This window comes from Bombina bombina, chromosome 3 (assembly GCF_027579735.1).
Source record: "Bombina bombina isolate aBomBom1 chromosome 3, aBomBom1.pri, whole genome shotgun sequence".
Lineage (NCBI taxonomy): Eukaryota > Metazoa > Chordata > Amphibia > Anura > Bombinatoridae > Bombina > Bombina bombina.
In genome coordinates, this window is record NC_069501.1 from 1,072,846,585 (window position 1) to 1,072,870,831 (window position 24,247).

Consider the following 24,247-nt stretch of genomic DNA (forward strand, 5'->3'; position numbering starts at 1 on the left):
TTTGATTAATACGAAAAGGAAACAATATATTTTCATTTAGTGGGTTACTTAGATGCGAAAGATAAGCTGTTTGACTGACGAACCGTTACTTATTATTTATTTCGTTGAATCTCTATTTAAATAGCCTTTGGCGGGCGAGATGTCTATGGTATTGGTGGGTACTAATGTATAATGTATATGACAGAGGAGGTCGCTCTAATTCAATTTCACTCTACGTTGAAAGTCGCGGTTTTATACCACATATGATGACACAAAAGGAACCTTATAACGTAGCCATTTTTATATCGGGCAGTTCATTGCCGTTATTAATGATTATAAAATATGATTAAATATTATTAACGGATTTATTTCATATAAAATTAGAGACATAAAGCGAATTTGCCTATCCTGACATCTATATGATGAATATGTTAAATGGTATATTGCCAAACTCCAAAATGTCTGAAACGTATCCTAATTTATAATCTCTGCAATGACCCTGGAAACATTACTTTGCCAACAGCAAAGATGGCTGAAAGGAATTTCCGGCCTCTTAGTTTGTATGGTAATAGATTCCAAGGATCCGCTGTTGGCTGAAACGGAATTTCCGGTTCCGGGCCCATTGTTGCACAGGGATGGCGGCGCGGGCTGGTTTCCAGTCGGTTGCTCCGGGGGCATCCGGTCCAGCGGCCGCAACGCTGGGACCCGGGACGCCTGGACCGGCAGTGAGGATGGGTCCTGCTCCGGGGCAGGGGATGTACCGATCTCCCATGCCGGGAGCTGCCTATCCGGTAATATTACCTAGGAAGATGCTGGGGTTGTATGGGTTAACCCCTTAACTACCAGGATAAATGCAATGTATTATGTATCAGCTTTCGCTGCCAACCAATTGAGTAATTGCATACAAGAAAAGAAACACAGGTCTTAGGGTAACTCATAATAAAACATGACTTAGTTTTATGCTGCGGGGTCTAAGTTGATTATACATTTTTTTAAAAAATTTTTTGAATGCAACAAATGTTTGTCATTCATTGCTTAATGGGACACAATACCAAATACAATGTTTTGTGATTTTTAGACAACTTTGCAATTTACTTCTACTATCTAATTTGTTTGGTTCTCTTTGTATCCATTGTTAAAAATAGATATCTAGGTAGGCTCAGGAGCTGATGACTGGTGGCTTCTCATATATACCTTATGCTATTGTCTGACCGAATGCATTTAGCTAGCTCCCAGTAGTGCATTGCTGCTTCTCCAAGAAAGGATTGCAAGACAATGAAGCAAATGAGCTAATCTAAGTAAATTGGAAAGTTGTTTAAAAAATGTATTTTCTATCTGAATCCTGAAATTAAAATTGTTCCATGTTCCTTTAAGCTCTTGATATCAGCAGGGCAGTAATATTTGAGCAGATTAATCACATAAAATGCTGTGTCCCTTTTGAGTCACACATAGGATTGCATTAGTGAATTTCTTGTGACATTTTAAACCTTTTTTTTTTAATTGTTTAACAAATAGCAGTTATTTCCTCCATGATTTTAATATGTTGTCATGTTATGCTTAGTGTATATATAGTTTGTTTGTTTTTTGTTTTTGTTTTTTATTCCATTTTTGAAAGAAAAAAACCCATACTTTTTGTTTTATCAGTGACTTTAACCATGTTGTGTTTTTGTCAAAACAATTAGGGATATTGCAAGTAAAACAAACAAACAACGGGTATTGTGACCTGCTGTTTTCTTAAAATAAGACTTGTCATAAGCAATCATTTCAACCAATAATCTTAAAGGGACACTGAACCAAAAATGTTTCTTTTGTGATTCAGATAGAGCATGCAATTTTAAGCAACTTTCTAATTTACTCATTAATTTTTCTTCATTCTCTTGCTATCTTTATATAAAAAAGAAGGCATCTAAGCTTTTTTCTTGGTTCAGAACTCTGGGCAGCAGTTTTTGATTGGTGGATGGATTTATCCACCAATCGGCAAGGACAACCTAGGTTGTTCACCAAAAATGGGCCGGCATCTAAACTTACATTCTTGCATTTCAAATAAAGATTCCAAGATAATGAAGAAAATTTGATAATAGGAGTAAATTAGAAAGTTGCTTAAAATGTCATGCTCTATCTGAATCACTAAAGAAAAAATTTGGTTACAGTGTCCCTTTAAGTGTTTTTTATTTTACTTGCTCTTTAAAAAATGTCTTGGCTATATAGGGGCACTCAATTTATCTACCCTTTAATCTAATTTCTATCTAGATATTCAAAAGTAAAGCTACCATAAATTAGATGGGTTGTTAGTGATTTGCCAGCATTTGCTCTTCAGTGTTTTGTCTCCATAACTAAACATTATCATAGTATGTGAAATCTATTGACAGCTTTATAAAATATAAATAAAGATTAAGTCCATTCTAACTCTTATTTTAAGCCTCATTTTTACAGATGGTGAAAATTAGATCTGTCATGTTTTGCGGCTTAATTATTATTATTAAATAATCTGGGTACATGTCTCTCCGACCATAATGCCGAAACCAGTCTCCTTAGGCAGTATAGAGATGTTACCCCTCTCCTATTTAAGAGTATGAAGTTGAAAGGATTGTAAAATATTTTTTTTGCCAGTCAACACACAAACAAGACAGCACATCAATTAAAGTGAATGTAAATTTTGATGCTAAAGTGCCCGGTTTTTAAAAATTCGATTAAAAACAGGGGCACTTTAATTCATCAAAATTTACATTTCACTCCTGTTGTGAAAAAATACTTGCCTTTTAATCTTGACAGCAGCTGCAGCTTCCTCTACCCGTCGCAAAGCCTCTTCCTGGGTCTAAAATGAGGAATCGGGCTTCCTCCAATCACGGCGTTGAATCAGACACTGATTCCCCCGGGGGGGAAGCTGTGATTGGAGGATCACCTATCCATTTCTGACATCAGAAATTGCTTGCGACGACCGGAGGAAGCTGGAGCTGCTGTCAAGTTTAAAAGGTAAGGTTTTTTTTTTCTCTTTTTTTCACAACAGGAGTGAAATGTAAATTTTGATGAATTAAAGTGCCCCTGTTTTTAATCGAATTTTTAAAAACCGGGCACTTTAGCATCAAAATTTACATTCACTTTAAAGGGACAGTCTACACTAAAACTATTTAAAAAAAAATAGATAATGCGTTTACTACCCATTCACCAGCTTTGCACAACCAACATTGCTATATTAATATACTTTATAACATTTAAACCTCTAAATTTATCCCTGTTTCTAAGCCACTACAGACAGCCTCTTATCCTCTTATCACATGCTTTTTTTATTAGCTTTTCACAACAGTAGACTGCTTGTTCATGTGGGCCATATAGATAACATTGTGTTCACGCCCGAGGAGTTATTTAATAAGAGTTAGCACAACACAGTACTAAATGCAAGTCAATAGATAATAAAGTCATGTGATCAGGGGGCTTAGATAAAAGGTAATCACAGAGGTAAAAAGTATATTAAAAAGATTGTAAATACTAGCATTTGTGAAACGCTAGGATTTAAAATTGACACAGATAAAGGGGACTTTCTTTCATGAAGCATAAAATACTTCTTGCTGAAAGCTCCTTTGTTTGAAGCGTTAGCCACATTGAGCTGCTCAGGCAGCCCACGGTAGAACGCTATTTTGCTGAGGTGACGTTTCAACCTCTTAGTCAATAGCCGTGCGGACTATCCAGCTAGGTGCCAGTTGGAACGCACGGTTATTTGCTAAGAGGTGGAAACGTAACCTCACAGCAAATGGCATTCTGCCGTGGGCTTTCTGAGCAGCTCAGTGCGGCGAACACTTCCAACAAATAAAGGAGCTTTCAGTTTGAAGTGTTTTATACTTCATGAATGAAAGCCCCCTTTACTTGTTCCAATTGTAAATCCTAGCGTTTCACAAATGCTAGGATTTACAATCACTTTAATATAACTCTGTTAGTTATGCAAAACTGAGCAATTGGTAATAAAGGGATTATCTATCTTTTAAAGCAATAAAACTTCTGTTGTAACATTTACTCTCTTCAGTGTTTACATCTTCAAGGTTTTTTTTGTTTTTTCCCCAAAATGGCAAACAGAAGAATATTCTTAATCTGAAAAAAAGTCAGCCTGTTAGATCACTAGTTTTTATATTTGAAGTGTCTGAGGCAGTGAATTTCATCCATTGTGTTAAGATGCCAAACAGAATCATGAACCTGGGTTACGCTTGCTTATTAGTGACTAATTGTTGCCACCAATAAGCAAGCGTTCTCCAGGTTGTTGAACTTAAAATGGGACGGCTACAAAGCTTTACATTCCTGCTTTTTAAATAAAGATAGCAAGAGAATGAACAAAAATTGATAATAGGAATACATTAGAAAGCTGCTTAAAATTGCATGATCTATCTGAATCATGAAAGAACAAATTTGGGTTTAGTGTCCCCTTTTAAATTGTTTAGCATGAATATGAAGCAGTACAATTAAACACACTTATTTCCATATATATGTATTTACATTAATTTAAAGCTCTATAAATTGAAAATAACAGGAAATTCAGGTTTATGCACAATTGCTCATTAGTTTTAGGTTTCTTAGTCGCTAAGGTACGTCTCGTAGTTTTGTTTAAAAAAATAAATAAAAATTGTGTGTGAACCACCCAGCTGATTTTACTGACCACCTAGCTAAAAATGTAGCCAATATTAAGATCATATTAGTAATGTACAATTTGTATTGCACAAATTTTCGTTAAACACATATATGTTGTTCAATGAATATGTGGTTTGGGAAGCAGGAAATTATATATTTTATATATATATATATATATATATATATGTATATGTGTGTGTATCTATGTCTATATATCTATATATGTGTGTGTTTTTTGTTCAGTGCAAGCTATTCTTTCTGAATTTGAAAGGGCACATAAATTACATACTAAGGTCATGTTGGAAAGTATACGTAAGCACAATTTATAACTAAGTTAATTTGAATTCTCTTCATAATACAGTGATACAACAAGTGAATTTACAAAGAACCGTTAAATATTAACTTTTTTTTTTTTTGTATGTTTGTGGAGGTTGGCTTGATTGTGTGTTAGCTGCAGTTTCCTGCAAACTTCACATATCTTTGGTTTATTAGTCTTAAAATTATCATTTTTTTTTCTTCTTTCCTGCCAATGCTAATTCTTCCCCCTGCTTTATATAGCGGCCTGGGATTCTTCCGGGTAGTCGAATGACCCCTCAAGGACCTGCTATGGGACCTCCAGGGTATGGTGGAAGCCCAGCAGCCAGACCAGGAATTGCCCAGTCAGGCATGGACCAGACCCGCAAACGTCCTGCTCCTCAGCAAATTCAACAAGTACAGCAACAACAGGCTGCTCAGAATAGGAACCATAGGTAACTACTCTGCATGTTTGCTGGTTGTAAAGATGTGAAAAGAATGACATGGAACAACGGGTTGACATTGAAAGTGTTATTCAAAAGAACTTGAGAAGAATTTGTTGTGCTTGGATATTTTAAGCACTATATTGCCAAATCCTATCACGTTGCTTTCAATACTAATACATGTGGTATAGGTGTCTTAATCTTTGCCTTGATGTGCCTCATTGTACATAGAGTATGCAATAACAAGTATGCTGTACACACATGGAATCACTGATCTCAGAAATTAACCACAACATGATTGGGACTGTGATCTATTTTAGCTAAAGATTGAGTCAGTGTATAACAGAGGGATCTTCCCTGCATTTTCTTATACACTTTTAAACCACAATTTAAACACCTCTAGTGTTTTTTTTTTTGTTTTATAAACCTATACTGCTAGTTATTATGGTCTCTCCTATATGCTAATTTGCTTATTTTTTTCCAGTGATTGCATTAAACAATTAAGGGTTGTAACTGGATTTTATTTTGTATGCTTCAAAATGCAGAGGAGGAGCTTGTAACCCTCACATGTATCCCCAGCCACAATGTCAAGACCGAGCAGGCGTTTTACCATGCAGTTTAAAGGGACATGAAACCCTAAACTTCTTTTGTGAATTAAAGCATACAATTTTGCAAACCTCTTCAATTTACTTCTATTATCAAATTTGCTTAGTTCCCATGACATTCTTTGTTGAAGAGGTACCTAAGTAGATATCTGGAGCAATATCTTGCAGGAAATAGTGCTGCCATCTAGTGCTCTGCAAATGGATAACATTCTTTAACTGCTGCCATATAGTGCTCCAAAAATGGGCAGGGTCCTAAGCTTACGTCCCTGTTTTAACAAAAGATATCAAGAGAACGGAGAGAAATTGGTAATAGAAGTAAATTAGAAAATAGTTTATAATTGCATACTCAATCTAAATCATGAAAGAATGCTGCCTTTGCTGTTGGGCTTTGCTTTCACTTAATTTAACTGCATTTAGTGGGTTTTAGTCTTGTGGAGATTTGTTTTATGTATTGGATCATCTAATTATAATGGATAATGTTGGGTTTTGTTCCCAAAAAAAAGTTGTGTACTCAAACCTCTTAAAGTGTACAATTTATAAAAAAAAAAAAATACAAATTTACTTTTTTTTTCCCCATTTAGTGCTAAGAAGAAGAAAATGGCAGATAAAATTCTACCTCAAAGGGTGAGTACTTTGCTGGTGCTGAGATAAGTGTTGAGGTCTTAAATGCAGTGCCCTTAAAGTGAAGGTAAACTTTGATGAATGAAAGCCCGTTTTTTAAAAATACTATTATAAACAGGGGCACTTTCATTCATCAAAGTTTATAAAGCAGCTGTTTTGTTTAAAAACTTACCTCTCTCCTCTTCACAGCCGCAGCTGCTTCCACCGCCCGTAGATCCCCTCATTACACGTCAGCAATGACTAACCTGGCTTCCTCCAATCATGGCAGTCATGGCCACAGGCAATGATTCCTTTGGAGGAAGCCGGATTAGTCATTGCTGACATGTGAAGAGAGGATCTCCGGGTGGGGGAAGCTGCTCCGGCTGTGAAGAGAAGAAAGGTAAGTTTATAAACAAAACGGCTGCTTTGTAAACTTTGATGAATGAAAGTGCCCCTGTTTAATAGTATTTTTAAAAAACCGAAAGTCGCCAAATTGTAGCCATCCAAGTGATGGTAACAAAAAACAAAGGCGCCCTCCACAGGCTGTCGTTGAAGGTAGACGATCACCAAGGTCGGCTCTTATATACAGATGGACAATCTAAGCATAAAGACAAAAGGAAGAAGGGGCTCCAATGGTGCAGTATGTTACAAGATGATTCTTTCCCAAAATACACCCCCTCAAAATCTGGGTACTCACAGAGAGAGCGCACTGATACAGTGCTATTCACACAGGCTGGATTGACCAGAGCCCACCAGCTAGCTCCCCCAGGATTCGATGGGGCCTCAAAACTGTAGTGTAGGAAAAAAGACAGGGGAAGGGGGCAGACAAACTCCAATAGTGCAGATGGTCACTTAAAATCCCAGGCTCCCACTGATATATCCCCACTGTGATTCAATACTCACATAGGTTGCGCACTATAATACAGTGCAAGTAACACAGGCTGGTATATCAGAGTCCACCAGCTAACTTACTCCAGAAAACAGGATCCACAGTCCAAGGAGGAAATGAATCCCTCAAGTAAAGCTCACAAACCAGATAAAATAAAATAAATATCCCAAAAATTGTAATATACTTTATTATAAAATATATTTAAAATCAATATAAAATATTCTGATACACGTTTCAAGGTGCTAATGGCACCCTTTCATCAGGCAGTGGTATGTGAGCTATACTATAATCATACTATATGTAGGGCAACAACAGTACACAATGATTAATAACACATTACATACACATGTTGAGATTGAGTCACATGATTCTGATTAATGATAGTCTGCAGCTGAAGCACTCCAAAGGTCTTGTATACTGATCACCTTTATTTGTGAACGTTTTCGGGCATAAAATAGCCCGTCCTCAGACTTACAAAGTTACAAAAACTTACCACCAAGCTGTGCTTATAACCACCACCAAACAAATGTGTCCACGCTCTCCACGGTAGATGCGCCTCCCAGAACGAGTGACGTCATCATCCATGGCAACGTGTAAGGGACTACAAAACAACAAATCAAAAGAAAATGAACAGATCACAAAATAAACTAAACTAAATATACATCCTGTGAAAGCACTAAAAAGTTAATTACATGTGAGATTCACTGCAGTGTTATCAACGCCGCTCCTAGTGTGCCCGGCCGTGCGGTTACCAAGGGAACCAAAACAAACAAGGCTGAACTGTCAAAGAAAGGACGGCACACGAGGGGGGGCATGGTAGAGTAGCCGCTAAACAAATTATTGCTACATAATATTAAGCAATATACATCGCAAAAAAAGGCATATCTCCAAATTACACCCAACTAAAAAACCACATCATTGTACCTATACGCAAATCAAAGCTATATGGCTAGGTTGCTAGGCAACCATAAAACATAAGAAATTATTACTGGAAGTATCAAGTACGATCAAAAAAAGCAATTTTTGTAACGAGCACCGCTCAACGGAAAAGTGGCATTAACAAATGCGTCACCAAAGTTATAGTGAATAAAACCCAGGGAAGCCAAACTGTACAGCGGTGTTCTTCACAAACATTGACGTCAGGCTATGTATATATGTCAATCACTTAAATACCTGAAAGCAAATGGTAAACGGATAACAATGTACCTAGATATATATTCAACTTGAAAGCAAAAGTTTTTTGCAAATATACATAGAATAATAAAGTGGTCATTTTAGTGTTATAGCACCGTACCACAACAAGTGGGACGCATCGTTCCCTTAACCAATCGGGGAACACAAGGCGGAATTATGCACGAAATAACAAAAATATTCAAAGTAAAATAATTGCTATTGAAATGGATAACTAACTGCGCATCTTGATCAATTAAGTTCCTACTAAATGTATATAAACAATAAGAATTTAGCCAATATTGCTTATCAATGCTATAGCTAAATATACTCAGTCTAACGACATCTATCGATTATCTACCCCAATTTCGCACATAAAAATCACTAGCAGTTGTTACTCTTGCACATTTAAAAAATAGACAATATATGGATAAAGAACGAAGTGAGCACAAACCTACAACTCTGATATATCCCCAAAAATGCATGTGCCAGTACTGGCATAGAAAATGGAATTCTGCTTTCATTCATCAAAGTTTACCTTTACTTTAATAAGAGTAATATATTCTTTTTTCTTTCAGATTAGGGAATTAGTACCAGAGTCTCAAGCTTATATGGATTTGTTGGCCTTTGAAAGAAAGTTAGATCAAACCATTATGAGAAAACGTCTAGATATTCAAGAGGCTCTGAAAAGACCCATAAAGGTATTTTTTCTTATATGAATGGAAAGTTCCTAAACCTAGTGAAAAGTTTCAGGCTGACTTTTTTTTTTTTTTTTTTTTATGGTATTTTCTCTAGCAAAAGCGAAAACTTCGGATTTTCATTTCTAACACGTTTAACCCTGCAAAATCTGATGTAGAAGATGGGGAGGGAACTGTGGCATCTTGGGAGCTGCGGGTGGAAGGACGGCTGCTTGAAGATGTGAGTATAGACTAAAGTTCTTTTATTACTGTAGGGTTATAAATCTTTGTATGGGATTTTGTGAGTAAGTGTTCAGTGAGATTTATTTATTTGAGAAACCCATGCAAAAAGTTTTTTTAAGTTTTTATAGATAGCTTAGAGCAACGGATAGTTATTTAGCTTAATCAAACAGGACATAAATATAAACATCCTTGACAGTTCTCAAATAGTTTTGCAAATCATTAATAGTGACAGTTGCAAAAAGTTTAAAACATTTATTTTGTGGTTCAGTGTATAATTGCTTGTATAAACTATGCACATTAATCTAAAAACTATTTTATGATCCCTTAAACCATATACTGTTGTAATTTCAGTTTGCTATTTCAGATATGTGCAGCGATAAATCCCTTGAAAAACCTAGTGATATTGGGTCATAGCATTTTGCTGTGGCCATTCAAAGCTTCTCTAACATGATATCTTATACTCTGTAGTGTTGTCTTGTAAATGGCCAATCTCAGGATAACTGCAGAATGGACCACTGCTCTCCAGTGACTTTTTTTTTTTTTTTTCCAAGGGAAGAAGAACATTCCGATCTTTCAAAGTTAAATACAGAAAATAGGCAATATAAAAAAGCATTTTGTTTTTACTGTGCATAAAGGTAAATGAAACCATTTTTTTCTTTCATGATTCAGAGCATGCAATTTTTAATACCGTTCTAATTTACTCCTATTCTTCGTTCTCTTGCTATCTTTATTTTAGAAATCGGCAATGTAAACTTTTTCAAATAAAGATACAAAGAGAGCAAATACAAATTGATAATAGGAGTAAATTAAAAAGTTCCTTAAAATTGCATGCTCTGTCTGAATCACGAAAGGAAAAAAAATAGGTTTAATATCCCTTTAAATATTCTATGGGAGAGCTGTTTGTGTTTAAAGAGACCTATTAAACCTTTTTAAAAAATACTTGCATGGAAAAAAAAATAGATAAAGATTTTTAAATTGATTTTGAAACTAAAAGGAAGTGCATGTTTATGGACAACTCCATATAGATCACTTGTTCTTGGCTGATAAGGACAATTCTTGCAGCTCTGTTGGTGGTCAGACACACTCACAAATGACAATGTAGTTTATTGTCCGCACAGGGACATCCAGTATTTTGTAGAACAAACTAATATTAAAATAAATCTTTATTCATACAGATTGTTCATTATAGAGACTGCACAGTTGTAGTGGTGGGTAGGGAGAAGGGTAGAATTGGGGCACATTCTTCTCAGGAGAGGCTATCTGCTGGGAAGAGTGCATTCTGTTTTTTTACCCTGCATATTGAGATCCAATTAGGAAGAGAGATCCTGTTGGTAGCTGCAATATACAAAAGGAGAGTGATCCCTTTTATATTTACTACTTCAACACACATATTAGTACTAATAAGATATGTGGGTATAGAGGTCTGAAAACCATACGTTCAGAACAATAACATTGTCTTTGTTAAATTAATATACACTATAAAAATAAGAGATGTAATGTCCCATTAAGTATACACTATAGATAAAACTATTTTTGTCTTACATGGGTCTGTGCATTTTGGCAGCATTGTCTAGGTTATTTTTTGTAGTTTATTTTTCATGTTATCTGTAAATAATACTATTAGCTGTCTACTTCACCCCTAATTGTTTTGTGTACTTTTTTTCTTCAGTCGGCTTTGTCCAAATACGATGCTTCCAAACAGAAGAGGAAGTTCTCATCTTTTTTTAAGTCTTTAGTCATTGAGCTAGACAAGGACTTGTATGGACCTGATAACCACCTTGTAGAGGTAAGATATTTTGTAATTCTCTGATTAATATGGATTTTAACAATTTAATCAAAATTATAAATCTATCAAAGTAAAACATTCAGAAATGACATTCCATTCAGGTTTTTAAAGAGAACCAGAACTACTGCTAAAAATCCTTAACTAACTTCTACTGGATAATAAAAAAAAACTAAGCACATGTCTATGCTGGCTGTTCACCTTACCCAAAACAATTCATGTAGAGTGATTTCAATTACAATGTTGATCCAGTGATTTGTGCTGCTATGTATGCCACCATATTGTAACGTACGTTGCACAAAGCAGTTACGTGATGTGCACAGCATATTATTCTGTTTCGTATGCTTAGAGGAAACCTCTTTAGCGCTCACTCACTGTGATAGAAAATGTACGCTGCAGTGTCTGAGAAAGTTGTACTCTGTGGAAATACATTGGTTTTCAACATTGTATTCTTTGTTAAAGTGAATGTACATTTTGATGCTAAAGTGCCCGTTTTTTAAAAATTCGATTAAAAACAGGGGCACTTTAATTCATAAAAATTTACATTTCACTCGTGTTGTGAAAAAAAAACTTACCTTTTTAATCTTGACAGCTGCTCCAGCTTCCTCCGCCCGTCGCAAAGCCTCTTCCTGGGTCTAAAATAAGGAATCCAGCTTCCTCCAATCACGGCTTCGAATCAGACACTGATTCCCCCGGGGGGAAGCTGTGATTGGAGGATGACCGATCCATCATTTCTGACGTCAGAAATGGCTTTGCAATGACTGGGGGAAGCTGGAGCGGCTGTCAAGTTTAAAAGGTAAGTATTTTTTCACAAGTGAAATGTACATTTTGATGCATTAAAGTGCCACTGGTTGTTTTTTTTTAATCAAATTTTTAAAAACCGGACACTTTAAAGTGAATGTAAATTTTGATGCTAAAGGTCCAGTGTAGATACATGATATATAATAAGTTCATACAACTAAAAAAAAATAAAGCATTGTACATAAGCAAAATAAATATTTACATGTGCAACTTACTATGTATTTTGTATGTCCATGCTGCATCCACATAAATTCCAATTGCTTCCTCAATGCAAAAAAGTAAATCTCATCTGAAGTAAAAAATACTTTTTTAAATTAAGTTTTTTAAATTATTTTCTATCCTTAATGTTATATTTCTCAATATTTAAGGGGTAACCAAATTCTAGTTTTTATGTAATTGCACTGTGTGGTCAGCTGTCACAAATATTATAAAGCAGAGGTAGAGGAGAGTTCTAAACCAAATATCTGTGAACAGGCTTAGATCTGCCTGACACAGCTCTTCACAGTGCAGAGAACAAGAGAATCTGAGAGCGAGCAGGGAAAGCAGCAAGTTCAACAAATGTATACATATATCAAACTGGGGCTTGGCTGGGGAAGATTAAAATGTTTTGAAAAATATACTGAAATAGAGAAAATGATCTGGTTAGAAAATAAGTGTGTGGAATGGATAAAAAAAAGTTGTGTACACCACACTTTTTTAAAACTTTTTGTGCCTGTATGAATGCATGGTTCCCAGGCACTGGTATAATTATAAAAAAACAAGCTTGAGGAAGATTATATATAGTATGTTTATGCATGTGTAAACTAACCACAGAAATTATATTTAACCTTTTAACACCGTTCTATTCCGTCATAATTACACTGGGCTTTAGAGCCGTTATGACGGAATAGAACGTCATAGCCAACGGCTGTCCTGAAGCCTACTGCGCTTCCTGGATTTGATCGCGGTCTGGAGGACGTTCCTAGGGTTATAGGGATGACCTGCAGACTAGATCCAATAATTGAAATCTCGCGATCGTGTGATTTCAGTTTGTCTACATCGGAACAACTGGATCAACATTGTAATTTAAATCACTTTACTTTCAGACACCGCAGCGCACACACTGCATCACAGTAAGCGAGCACTGCAGATGTGATTCCTCCAAGCATAAATAACAGAATAATATGCCTTGACTGCTGTGTGTAACGTATGTTACAATATGGCAGCATACATAGTAGCATGAAGTACTGGATCAACATTGTAATTTAAATCACTTTACTTGGTTGGGGTAAGCTGAACAAACCATAGACATCCATGCTTTCTTGTTTTTTTTTATTGCTCGGAAGTGTTATGGGTCTCTTTAAAATAGCACTACACACTTTGGTCAATAGCAGTTTTGTGTATGTCCCTAAACAGTGTGCAACATTTATATATTTTTTGCCGTCTATTATCTATAAATTAAAGTTTAAAACTTTCAATATTTTCTCTTGCAGTTTGCTAAAAATGGCCTATCCATAGTTCATTTAAATAAAGCTGTTGCATAAAAATGCGGTCTTGTTTAAAATGTTTGTGAGTAGTTGCTCTATTCTGATTGCTTTTCCTGCATGGTAAAAGGGACAGTCTACACCGTACATATACAGTACTTACCCCTACCCTGATGGTTTCACCCCAGACAAGCCGCCTGCACCTGTTTCCACATATTGCAGCTTGGACAATGACCATGAAAATGTAATTTCTTTACCGCTCTTGACTATCTCAAAATGGCGTCCAAACTCGCATAGCTTGTGTGCCCCGATGGGTAGTTATAGCTCATGCTAATAACAATCGACTTGCACATAAGCTGTAAGACTTGCTCACATGGATTAAGTAATGCGCTATGAGTACGGTGAGCGTAGCTGCCTGTCAATTCCCCTATCCTTTTGTGTGTAAATATTTGTTCCAGCAGATGTAACAATTTTTGTTTTAAAGTGTACCCTGCTTGCTTTTTCTCCTTGAAATTGCTGAAGGTAAGATAATTGCTACATATTTTGTAGACTTTATCTTTGCAATTTACCGAGATGTGTTTCACTAAAACGGGTCTTGAATACAATTGCTCCTGTTAAATTTCAAACAGCACACAGGGAATGTGTGATGGAAATAAGCTGTTAACTAGTGTAAATAACTGAGGCTGAATAGGACTAACAGGCACCTTGGGCAGTACAGAGTCAGCAGTTGCACTTAGCTGCCAGTCTCTTGCTGTAAACAGAGCTGCATACACCACGCATGTGCAATGCATCTGGATCCTATGTGTACAGGGACCAAAGAAAAACACTAGCTGGACAAGGTGGAGGAGAAGAGGAGTTTGGCAGGTATCTCAAAATGGTCAAGAGCAGTTAAAATTTAAAATTTCATGTCCATTGTCTTAGCTGCAATATGTGGAAGCAGGTGCAGGAGGCTTGTCTGTGGAGAAACAAATGGTAGGGGTAAGAGTGTGTGATATGTACGTGTGTGTGTCTATATCTATATCATCTATATCTCTATATACGGTGTAGACTGTCCCTTTAGCCACAGTGAAATTATGGCTACGTCAAGTCTTCTGACCAATCGTAAAATAAGGTTAACATGTTAAATGTTTGGTTATTTCTTTTGTATACCCTTAAACTCTGTAATTTATACACTGATATAGCAATAAAGAAATTTTAAAGCAAAGCTTCTTTTTCAAAACACTATACTGAAGAGTTGCAGTGTGTGTGTGTACTCTATAAATATACATGTTGCCTAATTCATTACATTTTATGTTTACAGTGGCATAGAACGCCTACAACTCAGGAGACAGACGGGTTTCAAGTGAAGCGCCCAGGGGACGTGAATGTACGCTGCACTGTATTGCTTATGCTAGACTATCAGGTATAGGATTTATTTTATTTATCCCTTTATTTTAAGGAGTATTGCCTATTAAGTGTGCAAATGTTTTATCTCATTCTGTGCATTGTTATTACTTTTTCCTTTAAGCCACCACAATTCAAGTTGGACCCCAGACTTGCCCGCCTACTTGGGATACACACTCAGACTCGTCCAGTCATTATTCAAGCTCTTTGGCAATATATTAAAACTCACAAACTGCAAGATCCTCATGAAAGGGAATTTATAGTTTGTGACAAGTATCTGCAACAGGTAACTTCTTTTTTTTTTTTTTTAATGCATCTATCTTTCCACAGCTATACGTCTACAGTATTCTTTTTCACTTTGCCTTTACCTTGTTTATAAGTGAATGCAGTTCTGAGTTGTCAAGTAGGAAAGCTTAGGCTTAGTCAGCTTAGGCGTATTTTACATGCTTCATAAATGGCATTCTAATATTTTTTTTAATCATTATTACTTCTACAGATATTTGAGTCTCAGAGAATGAAGTTCTCCGAAATCCCTCAGAGACTCCATGCCCTGCTCATGCCTCCAGAACCCATAATAATTAATCACGTAATCAGGTAAGACAACAGCCCTCCCACATGTTAGAGGGAAAGCCCTTTTCTTTTTAACGATATGAGTCCATTAATCCTCTTAATTACTAATGGGATATTCACCTCCTGGTCAGCAGGAGGCGGCAAAGAGCACCACAGCAGAACAGTTAAATATCACCTCCCTTCACTCCCAACCCAGTCATTCTCTTTGCCTAAGTTAGTGGTAGGAAGTGGTGAAGTGATTCTTCAATCAAGAGTTTATTATTTTTAAAGTAGTACAAGATTGTGCTGCTTTGTCCTAGGGTGTAGCCGTAGTCCATATCAGTGGTAAAGCAGTGGTGGCTTTAGAGCAATTAGAACTGGTGGGACATAATTCTCACTGCGCCTCTCATAGATTTCATGCTGCCCTGTTTGTGAAAATCTGAGGGAAAATACTCAGTTTCTCTTATTCCACAGGCCTATGTGAGGGAAAGGACCTCTCAAGCCGTGTGAGATGCCTTGCTGTCGGGCATTGATCAGGTAAGTGCTTTATTTTTTTCTGGAAGTGACAGTTTTCACATCTGAAAGAGTGGGCACTATATTTACTTGAGCGGAAAAAAGAGTTAATAGACTCTTTATTCTCATATGGAACAATTTATTTCCCCTTACTAAAGGAGAATTATTAGGCAGCATAGCAGGCACTGGGGCTGGGGATGCTGTGTAGTGAGTAAATAAGACTTTTTTTGGCGGTTCCACTAAACTTGGAGAGAAGGTAAACTTGGAGAAAAGCTCCTTGGTCCCAAATACAAGGGTAACTTTCTTGGGAACCATAATAGCTTCCCTATCAATGAAGATTTTTCTGACAGATGTCAGCAAATCAAAGATTTTTGATACTTGTCTAGCCCTTCAGTCCACTCCTCGGCCATCCGTTGCTCAGTTCCTGGAGGTAATTGGGCTGATGGTGGCGGCAATGCACATCATCCCGTTTGCTCGATTTCTTCTCAGACCTCTGCAGTTAAACATGCTCAGGCTATGGAATGGAGATTATACGGATTTGTCTCCTCGAATACCACTGGTGCTGGAGACAAGGGATTCTCTTCAATGGTGGTTGTCTCTGGATCATCTCTCTCAGGGAACCTGCTTTCACAGACCTTCCTGGGTGATTGTAACAACGGACGCCAGCCTCCTAGGATGGGGGGCAGTCTGGGGCTCCCTAAAGGCTCAGGGAGTTTGGTCTCAGCCAGAGTCTGTTCTACCTATAAACATCCTGGAGCAATCTACAATGCTCTTCTGGCCTGGCCCCAGTTAGCCTCAGTCCAGTTTCTCAGGTTCCAGTCGGGCAACATAACTTCAGTGGCTTACTTCAATCATCAAGGAGGAACGAGGAGTTCCTTAGCGATGACAGAGGTAACCAAAATAATTCAGTGGGCGGAAGCCCACTCTTGCTGTCTATCAGCGATACACATCCCAGGGGTGGACAACTGGTAGGCGGACTTCCTTAGCAGGCAGATTTTTCATCTGGGGGAGTGGGAACTTCAGCCGGAAGTGTTCTCCAGCCTGATTCTCAAGTGGGGTCAGCCGGAATTGGATCTCATGGCATCTTGGCAGAATGCCAAGCTTCCGAGGTACGGTTCGAGGTCCAGGAATCCTCAGGCGGTATTTATAGACACTCTGGTGGTACCTTGGACCTTCAGTCTAGCATACCTATTTCCTCCATTTCTCTCTTCTTCCTCGAGTCATTGCTCGAATTAGGCAGAAGGCGGCGTTGGTGATCCTCATTGCATCGGCTTGGCCTCGCAGGATTTGGTATGCAGATCTGGTGGACATATCTCTGCCACCGTGGAGACATCCATTGAGGAAGGACCTTCTAATTCAAGGGCCCTTCCTTAATCCAAATCTAGTTTCTATGAAGCTGACTGCTTGGCGATTGGACGCTTAATTTTATCCAAGCGGGGTTTTTCAGACTCTGTCATAGAGACAATGGTTCAGGCTCGTAAGCCTGTAACTAGAAGGATTTACCATAACATATGGCGTAAATATTTCTATTGGTGTGAATCCAAGGGCTACTCATGGAGTACAGTTAGGATTCCTAGAATTTTGTCTTTTCTCCAAGAGGTTTTGGAGACAGGTTTATCGGCATGTTCCCTTAAGGGTCAGATTTCTGCCTTATCTATTTTGTTACACAAATGTCTGTCAGAGCTTCCAGATGTTCAATCATTGTGTCAGGCCTTAGTTAGGATCAGGCCTGTGTTCAAGTCAGTTACTCCTCCATGGAGTCTGAATTTAGTTCTCAACGTTCTTCAACGGGCTCCATTTGAGCCTATGTATTCCTTAGATATTAAGTTGTTATCTTGGAAAGTTTTATTTCTTGTTGCTATTTCTTCTGCAAGAAGAAACGATTTCTGCACAATTTGGACGTAGTTAGTGCTTTAAAGTTTTACCTGCAGGCGACTAAAGATTTTCGTCAGTCTTCTGCTTTATTTGTGGTTTTCTCAGGAAAGCGTAAGGGACAGAAAGCTATGGCTACTTCTCTTTCTTTGTGGCTGTAGAGTATCATACGTTTTACCTATGAGACTGCTGGACAGCAGCCTCCAGAGAGAGTTACGACTCATTCCACGAGGGAGGTTGCTTCCTCATGGGCATTCAAAAATGAAGCTTCTGTAGAACAGATCTGCAAGGCTGCAACTTGGTCCTCTCTTCACACTTTCTATAAGTTTGACACTTTTGCCTCGGCTGAGGCCGCTTTTGGGAGAAAGGTTCTTCAAGCAGTGGTGCCTTCCGTTTAGGTTCCCTGTCTTGTCCCTCTCATATCATCTGTGTACTCTAGCTTGGGTATTGGTTCCCATTAGTAATTAAGATGATCCGTGGACTCATTGTGTCATTAAAAAGAAAACAAAATTTATGCTTACCTGATAAATTTATTTCTTTTTTGACACGATGAGTCCACGGCCCGCCCTGTTTTTTGTATAAGACAGGTTGTTGGTTATTATAAACTTCGGACACCTCTGCACCTTGTTACTTCCTTTCTCTCCTTTACTTTGGTCGAATGACTGGGTTGGGAGTGAAGGGAGGTGATATTTAACAGCTCTGCTGTGGTGCACTTTGCCGCCTCCTGCTGACCAGGAGGTTAATATCCCATTAGTAATTAAGATGATTAGTGGACTCATCGTGTCAAAAAAGAAATAAATTTTTGTTTTTGTTACATTTTTATAGTTATTTAAACCCTTTTTTATTTAGCGTGGACCCTAATGACCAAAAGAAGACGGCTTGCTATGATATTGATGTAGAAGTGGATGACACCCTAAAAACACAGATGAATTCATTTCTACTTTCTACGTCTAGTCAGCAAGAGATTGCCGCTTTGGATAATAAGGTGAGAGGCACAAAATAGATGAGAATGTGTATTTTTGAAAGCAGAAGGCCCTTATAGTCTGCACATTAATTAAATTAACCTATTTCTTTCCAGCACTTCTGATGGAAGTTTTTCCCGAACATCAGTTGCTTTTTCTTTTGTTAAAGTGCATCCAAAACATTAACTCTTTGTATCCTCTATCTTCCAACTTGAACTTGGGACACTAGTTCATGTGTTTTTATAGCAATAAATGTGATTATAAAAGTGAATAACAAAATAAAAATGCAATATCGGCTTTCTAAAAAAAAAAAAAAATGCCAATATCAAGTGTGTGCAATATTATTAGTTCCCAGGCTAAGCTTAATATCTTTCACACACAAGATTTCATTTCTTTCAAGATTCTTAAATGAAGAGTCTCTTCCAGAATTTGTATTGTTTAAAAAGATGGATAATCCCTTTTATTACCCATTCCCTAGTTTGCATAACCAACACGGTTATATTAATACACGTTTTACCTTTAAGATGACCTTGTATCTTAGCATCTGCAGACTGCCTTCTTATTTCAGTTCTTTTGAAAGCAATCAGTGCTGACTCCTCTAACTCCACACAGAGTAAGGAACAAAGTTATCTATATGACACACATGAACTAGCACTGTCTACCTGTAAAAAAAAAAAAAAAAACCTGACAAAATGCCATGAGATAAGAGGTGGCCTTCAAGGGCTTAGAAGTTGGCATATGAACCTACCTAGGTTTGGCTTTTTACAGGGAATATCAAGAGAACAAAGCAAATGATGTTGAAAGTATCTGAATCATGAAAGTTTAATTTTGACTAGACTGTCCTTTTTTAACCCCTTAAGGACCACATCACATTTTCCATTTTCTGTCCGTTTAGGACCAAGGCTATTTATACATTTTTGCGGTGTTTGTGTTTAGCTGTAATTTCCCTCTTACTCATTTACTGTACCCACACATATTATATACCGTTTTTATCGCCATTAAATGGGCTTTCTAAAGATACCATTATTTTCATCATATCTTATAATTTACATTAAAAAAATTATAAAATATGAGGAAAAAATGGAAAAAAACGCACTTTTTCTAACTTTGACCCCCAAAATCTGTTACACATCTACAACCACCAAAAAACACCCATGCTAAATAGTTTCTAAATTTTGTCCTGAGTTTAGAAATACCCAATGTTTACACGTTCTTTGCTTTTTTTGCAAGTTATAGGGCAATAAATACAAGTAGCACTTTGCTATTTCCAAACCACTTTTTTTCAAAATTAGCGCTAGTTACATTGGGACACTGATATCTTTCTGTAATCCCTGAATATCCCTTGACATGTATATATATTTTTTTAGAAGACATCCCAAAGTATTGATCTAGGCCCATTTTGGTATATTTCATGCCACCATTTCACTACAAAATGCGATCAAATAAAAAAAATGTTCACTTTTTCACAAATGTTTTCACAAACTTTAGGTTTCTCACTAAAATTATTTACAAACAGCTTGTGCAATTATGGCATAAATGGTTGTAAAAGCTTCTCTGGGATCCCCTTTGTTTAGAAATAGCAGACATATATGGCTTTGGCTTTTCTTTTTGGTAATTAGAAGGCAGCTAAATGCTGCTGCGCACCATACGTGTATAATGCCCAGCAGTGAAGGGGTTAATTAGGGAGCTTGTAGGGAGCATGTAGGGTTAATTTTAGCTTTAGTGTAATGTAGTAGACAACCCAAAGTATTGATCTAGGCCCATTTTGGTATATTTCATGCCACCATTTCACCGCCAAATGTGATCAAATAAAAAAAACGTTCACTTTTTCAATTTTTTAACAAACTTTAGGTTTCTCACTGAAATAATTTACAAACAGCTTGTGCAATTATGGCATAAATGGCTGTAAAAGCTTCTCTGGGATCCCCTTTATTCAGAAATAGCAGACATATATAGCTTTGGCGTTGCTTTTTAGTATTTAGAAGGCCGCTAAATGCCACTGCGCACCACACATGTATTATGCCCAGCAGTGAAGGGGTTAATTAGGGAGCTTGCAGGGTTAATTTTAGCTTTAGTGTAGGTATCAACCTCCCACATGACACATCACACCCCCAGATCCCTCCCAAACAGCGCTCTTCCCTCCCCCACCCCACAATTGTCCCCGCCATCTTAAGTACTGGCAGTAAGTCTGCCAGTACTAAAATAAGAGTTTTTTGGGGGATTTTTTTTTTTTTAATAATTCTGTTCTGTAGTATCCTCCCTTAGCCCCCAACCTCCCTGATCCCCCCCCCAAACAGCTCTCTAACCCCCCCCTCTCTCTGCCTTATTGCGCCATATTGGGTACTGGCAGCTGTCTGCCAGTACCCAGTTTGAAATCAAATATGGTTTTTATTCATTTTTATTTTAAAAATACTATTTTCTGTAGTGTAGCTGCCCTCCCTCAACCCCTGCCAGATCGCTGACATTTTTAATATGCCCACCCTCACTCCAACCGAGTACCACCTTGTGCTATCATACAGTTGTTCCATAGTGTAGGGTTCCCACCCGCCCGTGCGCCCGCTCCCGCACTCGATCCCGCCCCTCTTCCCACCGATGGCCGGCCACCCGCCTCCCTGGATAAGCTCCCACCCACCAACGAACATGGCCATCAATGGCCGATGCAGAGAGGGCCACAGGGTGGCTCTCTGCATCGGACGGCTAAAAAATGTTATAGCAGGATGCCTCAATATCGAGGCATCACTGCTATAACATGAAAGCAGTTGGAAGTGATCAGGATCGCTTCCACTGCTTTCAAAGACCAACGACGTACGGGGTACGTCCTTGGTCGTTAACTGCATTTTTTTGCAGGACGTACCCCATACGTCGTTGGTCGTTAAGGGGTTAAGATAGTACAGAAGGGTAAAACAAGCATTAAAATTAGCACTTGACTCATTAACGAGTGATGTGCATGTTTTCATACAACAAAATACGTAGGGATTCTTTCTGGTTAATAGGAGCAACTATTAACTTCAAAAAGCACAGGAGCATCCATTTAAAAAAAAAAAGTAAAACCTTTTAAAATAATTTACTTTTAGGTACAACAGACCAGTCCTGTATGTGTAAGGAGTAGAATTGGGATCTAGCTGCCAGTCACTAGCTTAGAACCTGTTCAGGAGATGCCATGTGTTAGCACCTTTTTGTGGGGTTCTAAACATAATAACAAAGGGACACTAGTACAAAATTGACATGCTGTAATTGGTGCATATTTTAGTATTCGACCATTAGAATGATGGGAGCTTCTATGTACATTAACTTATTTGAAAGTATATAATTTTTCAAAGTCTGTAGATAAATATAAATACAGTATTGGTACTGCTTTTGGAGGCCAATTTTTTCATGTTGCAAAAATACTTGCCAACCTGTTACTATCAACACACTAAAAATTGCATTTCTGGTAAAAACTTGGTAAATACGAATATTAAGAAACAAATTAGTAATTCAAAAGGTAAGATCACATTTCCGCAATTAATAAAAATTAGTGCTGATGTTTTACAATAGGGTTCCCATATTGCCGCTTTAAAGGACACATGCAAAAAACAGGCCCTGATATGTATTTTTTATAAGCGTCCTCAAAGCAGCAATATGGCAAATCTAGTTTGTAGACAGACTAAAAGCCTCATGAAAAATACTTCTTAAAACCTGGCTTATGATGCAAAGTAATGTACGTATAGATCATAAAACAAGTTCTCTCTTCTCTAGATTCATGAAACTATTGAAACCATTAATCAGTTGAAAATTCAGAGGGAATTTATGCTGAGTTTTGCTCGTGACCCACAAGGATTCATCAATGACTGGCTACAGTCACAATGCCGGGACCTCAAGGTGAGTGGTCATTAAGTACAACTTATGGGAATCTTATGTTTTCATTCTCTTTAAAAATAAATTTAAAAAAAATGATTTGTGTATTAACAGACGATGACTGATGTTGTTGGAAATCCTGAAGAGGAACGTAGAGCAGAATTTTATTTCCAGCCCTGGGCTCAGGAGGCTGTCTGTCGTTATTTCTATTCCAAAGTAAGGAAGGATTCTTATCTCTCTTATGAAATAAAAAATCTTATTCAGGCTCCCTTTAATTTTTTTTTTTTTTATTTTTTTCTCCCTCTCAGGTTCAGCAAAGAAGGCAGGAGTTAGAACAAGCTCTTGGAATCCGAAATACATAAAAATGATGACTTTAGCAAATGAGTAACAGCCATGTGGTCTCACTGGCAAGATTTTTTTTTTTTAATTAAGAGGCTCTTTCCTAACCAATATCATTTAAGTATCTAATGATACTCTAGGGAGCTGCTTTAACGTTTTGGAATCAAGATCTTTGAAAAGAGACTGCAGAGCGGTAATGTGGGTTAGGGCCACAGTTACTATAACATCAGGAATGACCAGCAATTTTTTTTTTTTTTTGTTAAAGGATTAAACCTCACTTTTGCTCTGAACTAAAATACAATTAATTTTATTCTACTATGTGTATGTAATATTATTTTATTGTCTACCTTAGTGTTATCTCCCTGCAGAATGGAATATTAACTGAACAGGTGGGTGGAATATGCTTGGTAATTTTCCTGTTCATTGCTAGAAAGTGTTGCACAGTTCCACTTTTAGTAGATTTGTCGGCAGTTCACGTATGGAAGTGGGCTTGCTATATAGACTAGTGAGCAAATACCTTGCCAAACATTTCTTGGCATAAGATTACTGTAAAGCGGTCTTTACAGAACCACTATTGTGTTCATTTGAGGCTCAAATACAATGCATATTGATGATATTAAAAGTAGTGTCCTGCTTAGGGTTTTTTTTTTTTTTTTTTATATGGAAAAGGGTTACATATGATAGGCTGGAAAATGGTCAGCAGATTTCACAAATGAAGGACTTCTCTAAGCAGCAGACACTTGGTTAGTTGACTGTACAGTAATATTACACGGGGCAATTTCATTCCGAGGAATGGGCTCCTTAACATGCTGCTTTGCCTTCTGGGGGTAGACCCCTAGAAGCTCTCCAAAATTCCTCACTGAATGTGCTCTGAGCACCTATATTCTCATACAATGTAGCCTTTTTTATTTTTAAACTGATTATGGTTTTGATGGACCAAAATATTGTTTTGTATCTTGTAGTCATTGCCAAGTTTTAATAAAAGCAACTTCTGAGTAAAGCAGTGTACCTTATTTCATAGTAAGTCTTTTAAAGTGTGTGTATGTATGTGGGTATATATATATATATATATATCTATATCTATATCTCCTCTATCTCACTGGTTTTGTGCACTTTATGTTATTCTGTCTTGGTGTATGTGTGTCGTAAAGGGACAGTCTAGTCCAAAATAAAGTTTAATGGTTCAGATAGGGCGTGTAATTTTAAACAATTTTCCAATTTACTTTTATTA

The 24,247-nt window shown here is 37.3% G+C and overlaps 1 protein-coding gene across 1 annotated transcript; it reads left to right on the top strand.

The window, feature by feature from the left end:
- Positions 1-602: 602 nt before the first annotated feature.
- On the top strand, positions 603-24,016 carry SMARCD1 (SWI/SNF related, matrix associated, actin dependent regulator of chromatin, subfamily d, member 1). The gene is made up of 13 exons (XM_053708352.1): positions 603-770; positions 5,152-5,342; positions 6,517-6,559; positions 9,173-9,295; positions 9,390-9,512; positions 11,184-11,300; positions 14,862-14,963; positions 15,069-15,230; positions 15,441-15,538; positions 18,728-18,863; positions 22,579-22,701; positions 22,792-22,893; positions 22,986-24,016. The coding sequence occupies exons 1-13, from the start codon at positions 615-617 to the stop codon at positions 23,037-23,039; spliced, it is 1,530 nt and encodes a 509-aa protein (XP_053564327.1). The 5' UTR covers positions 603-614; the 3' UTR covers positions 23,040-24,016.
- Positions 24,017-24,247: the final 231 nt, after the last annotated feature.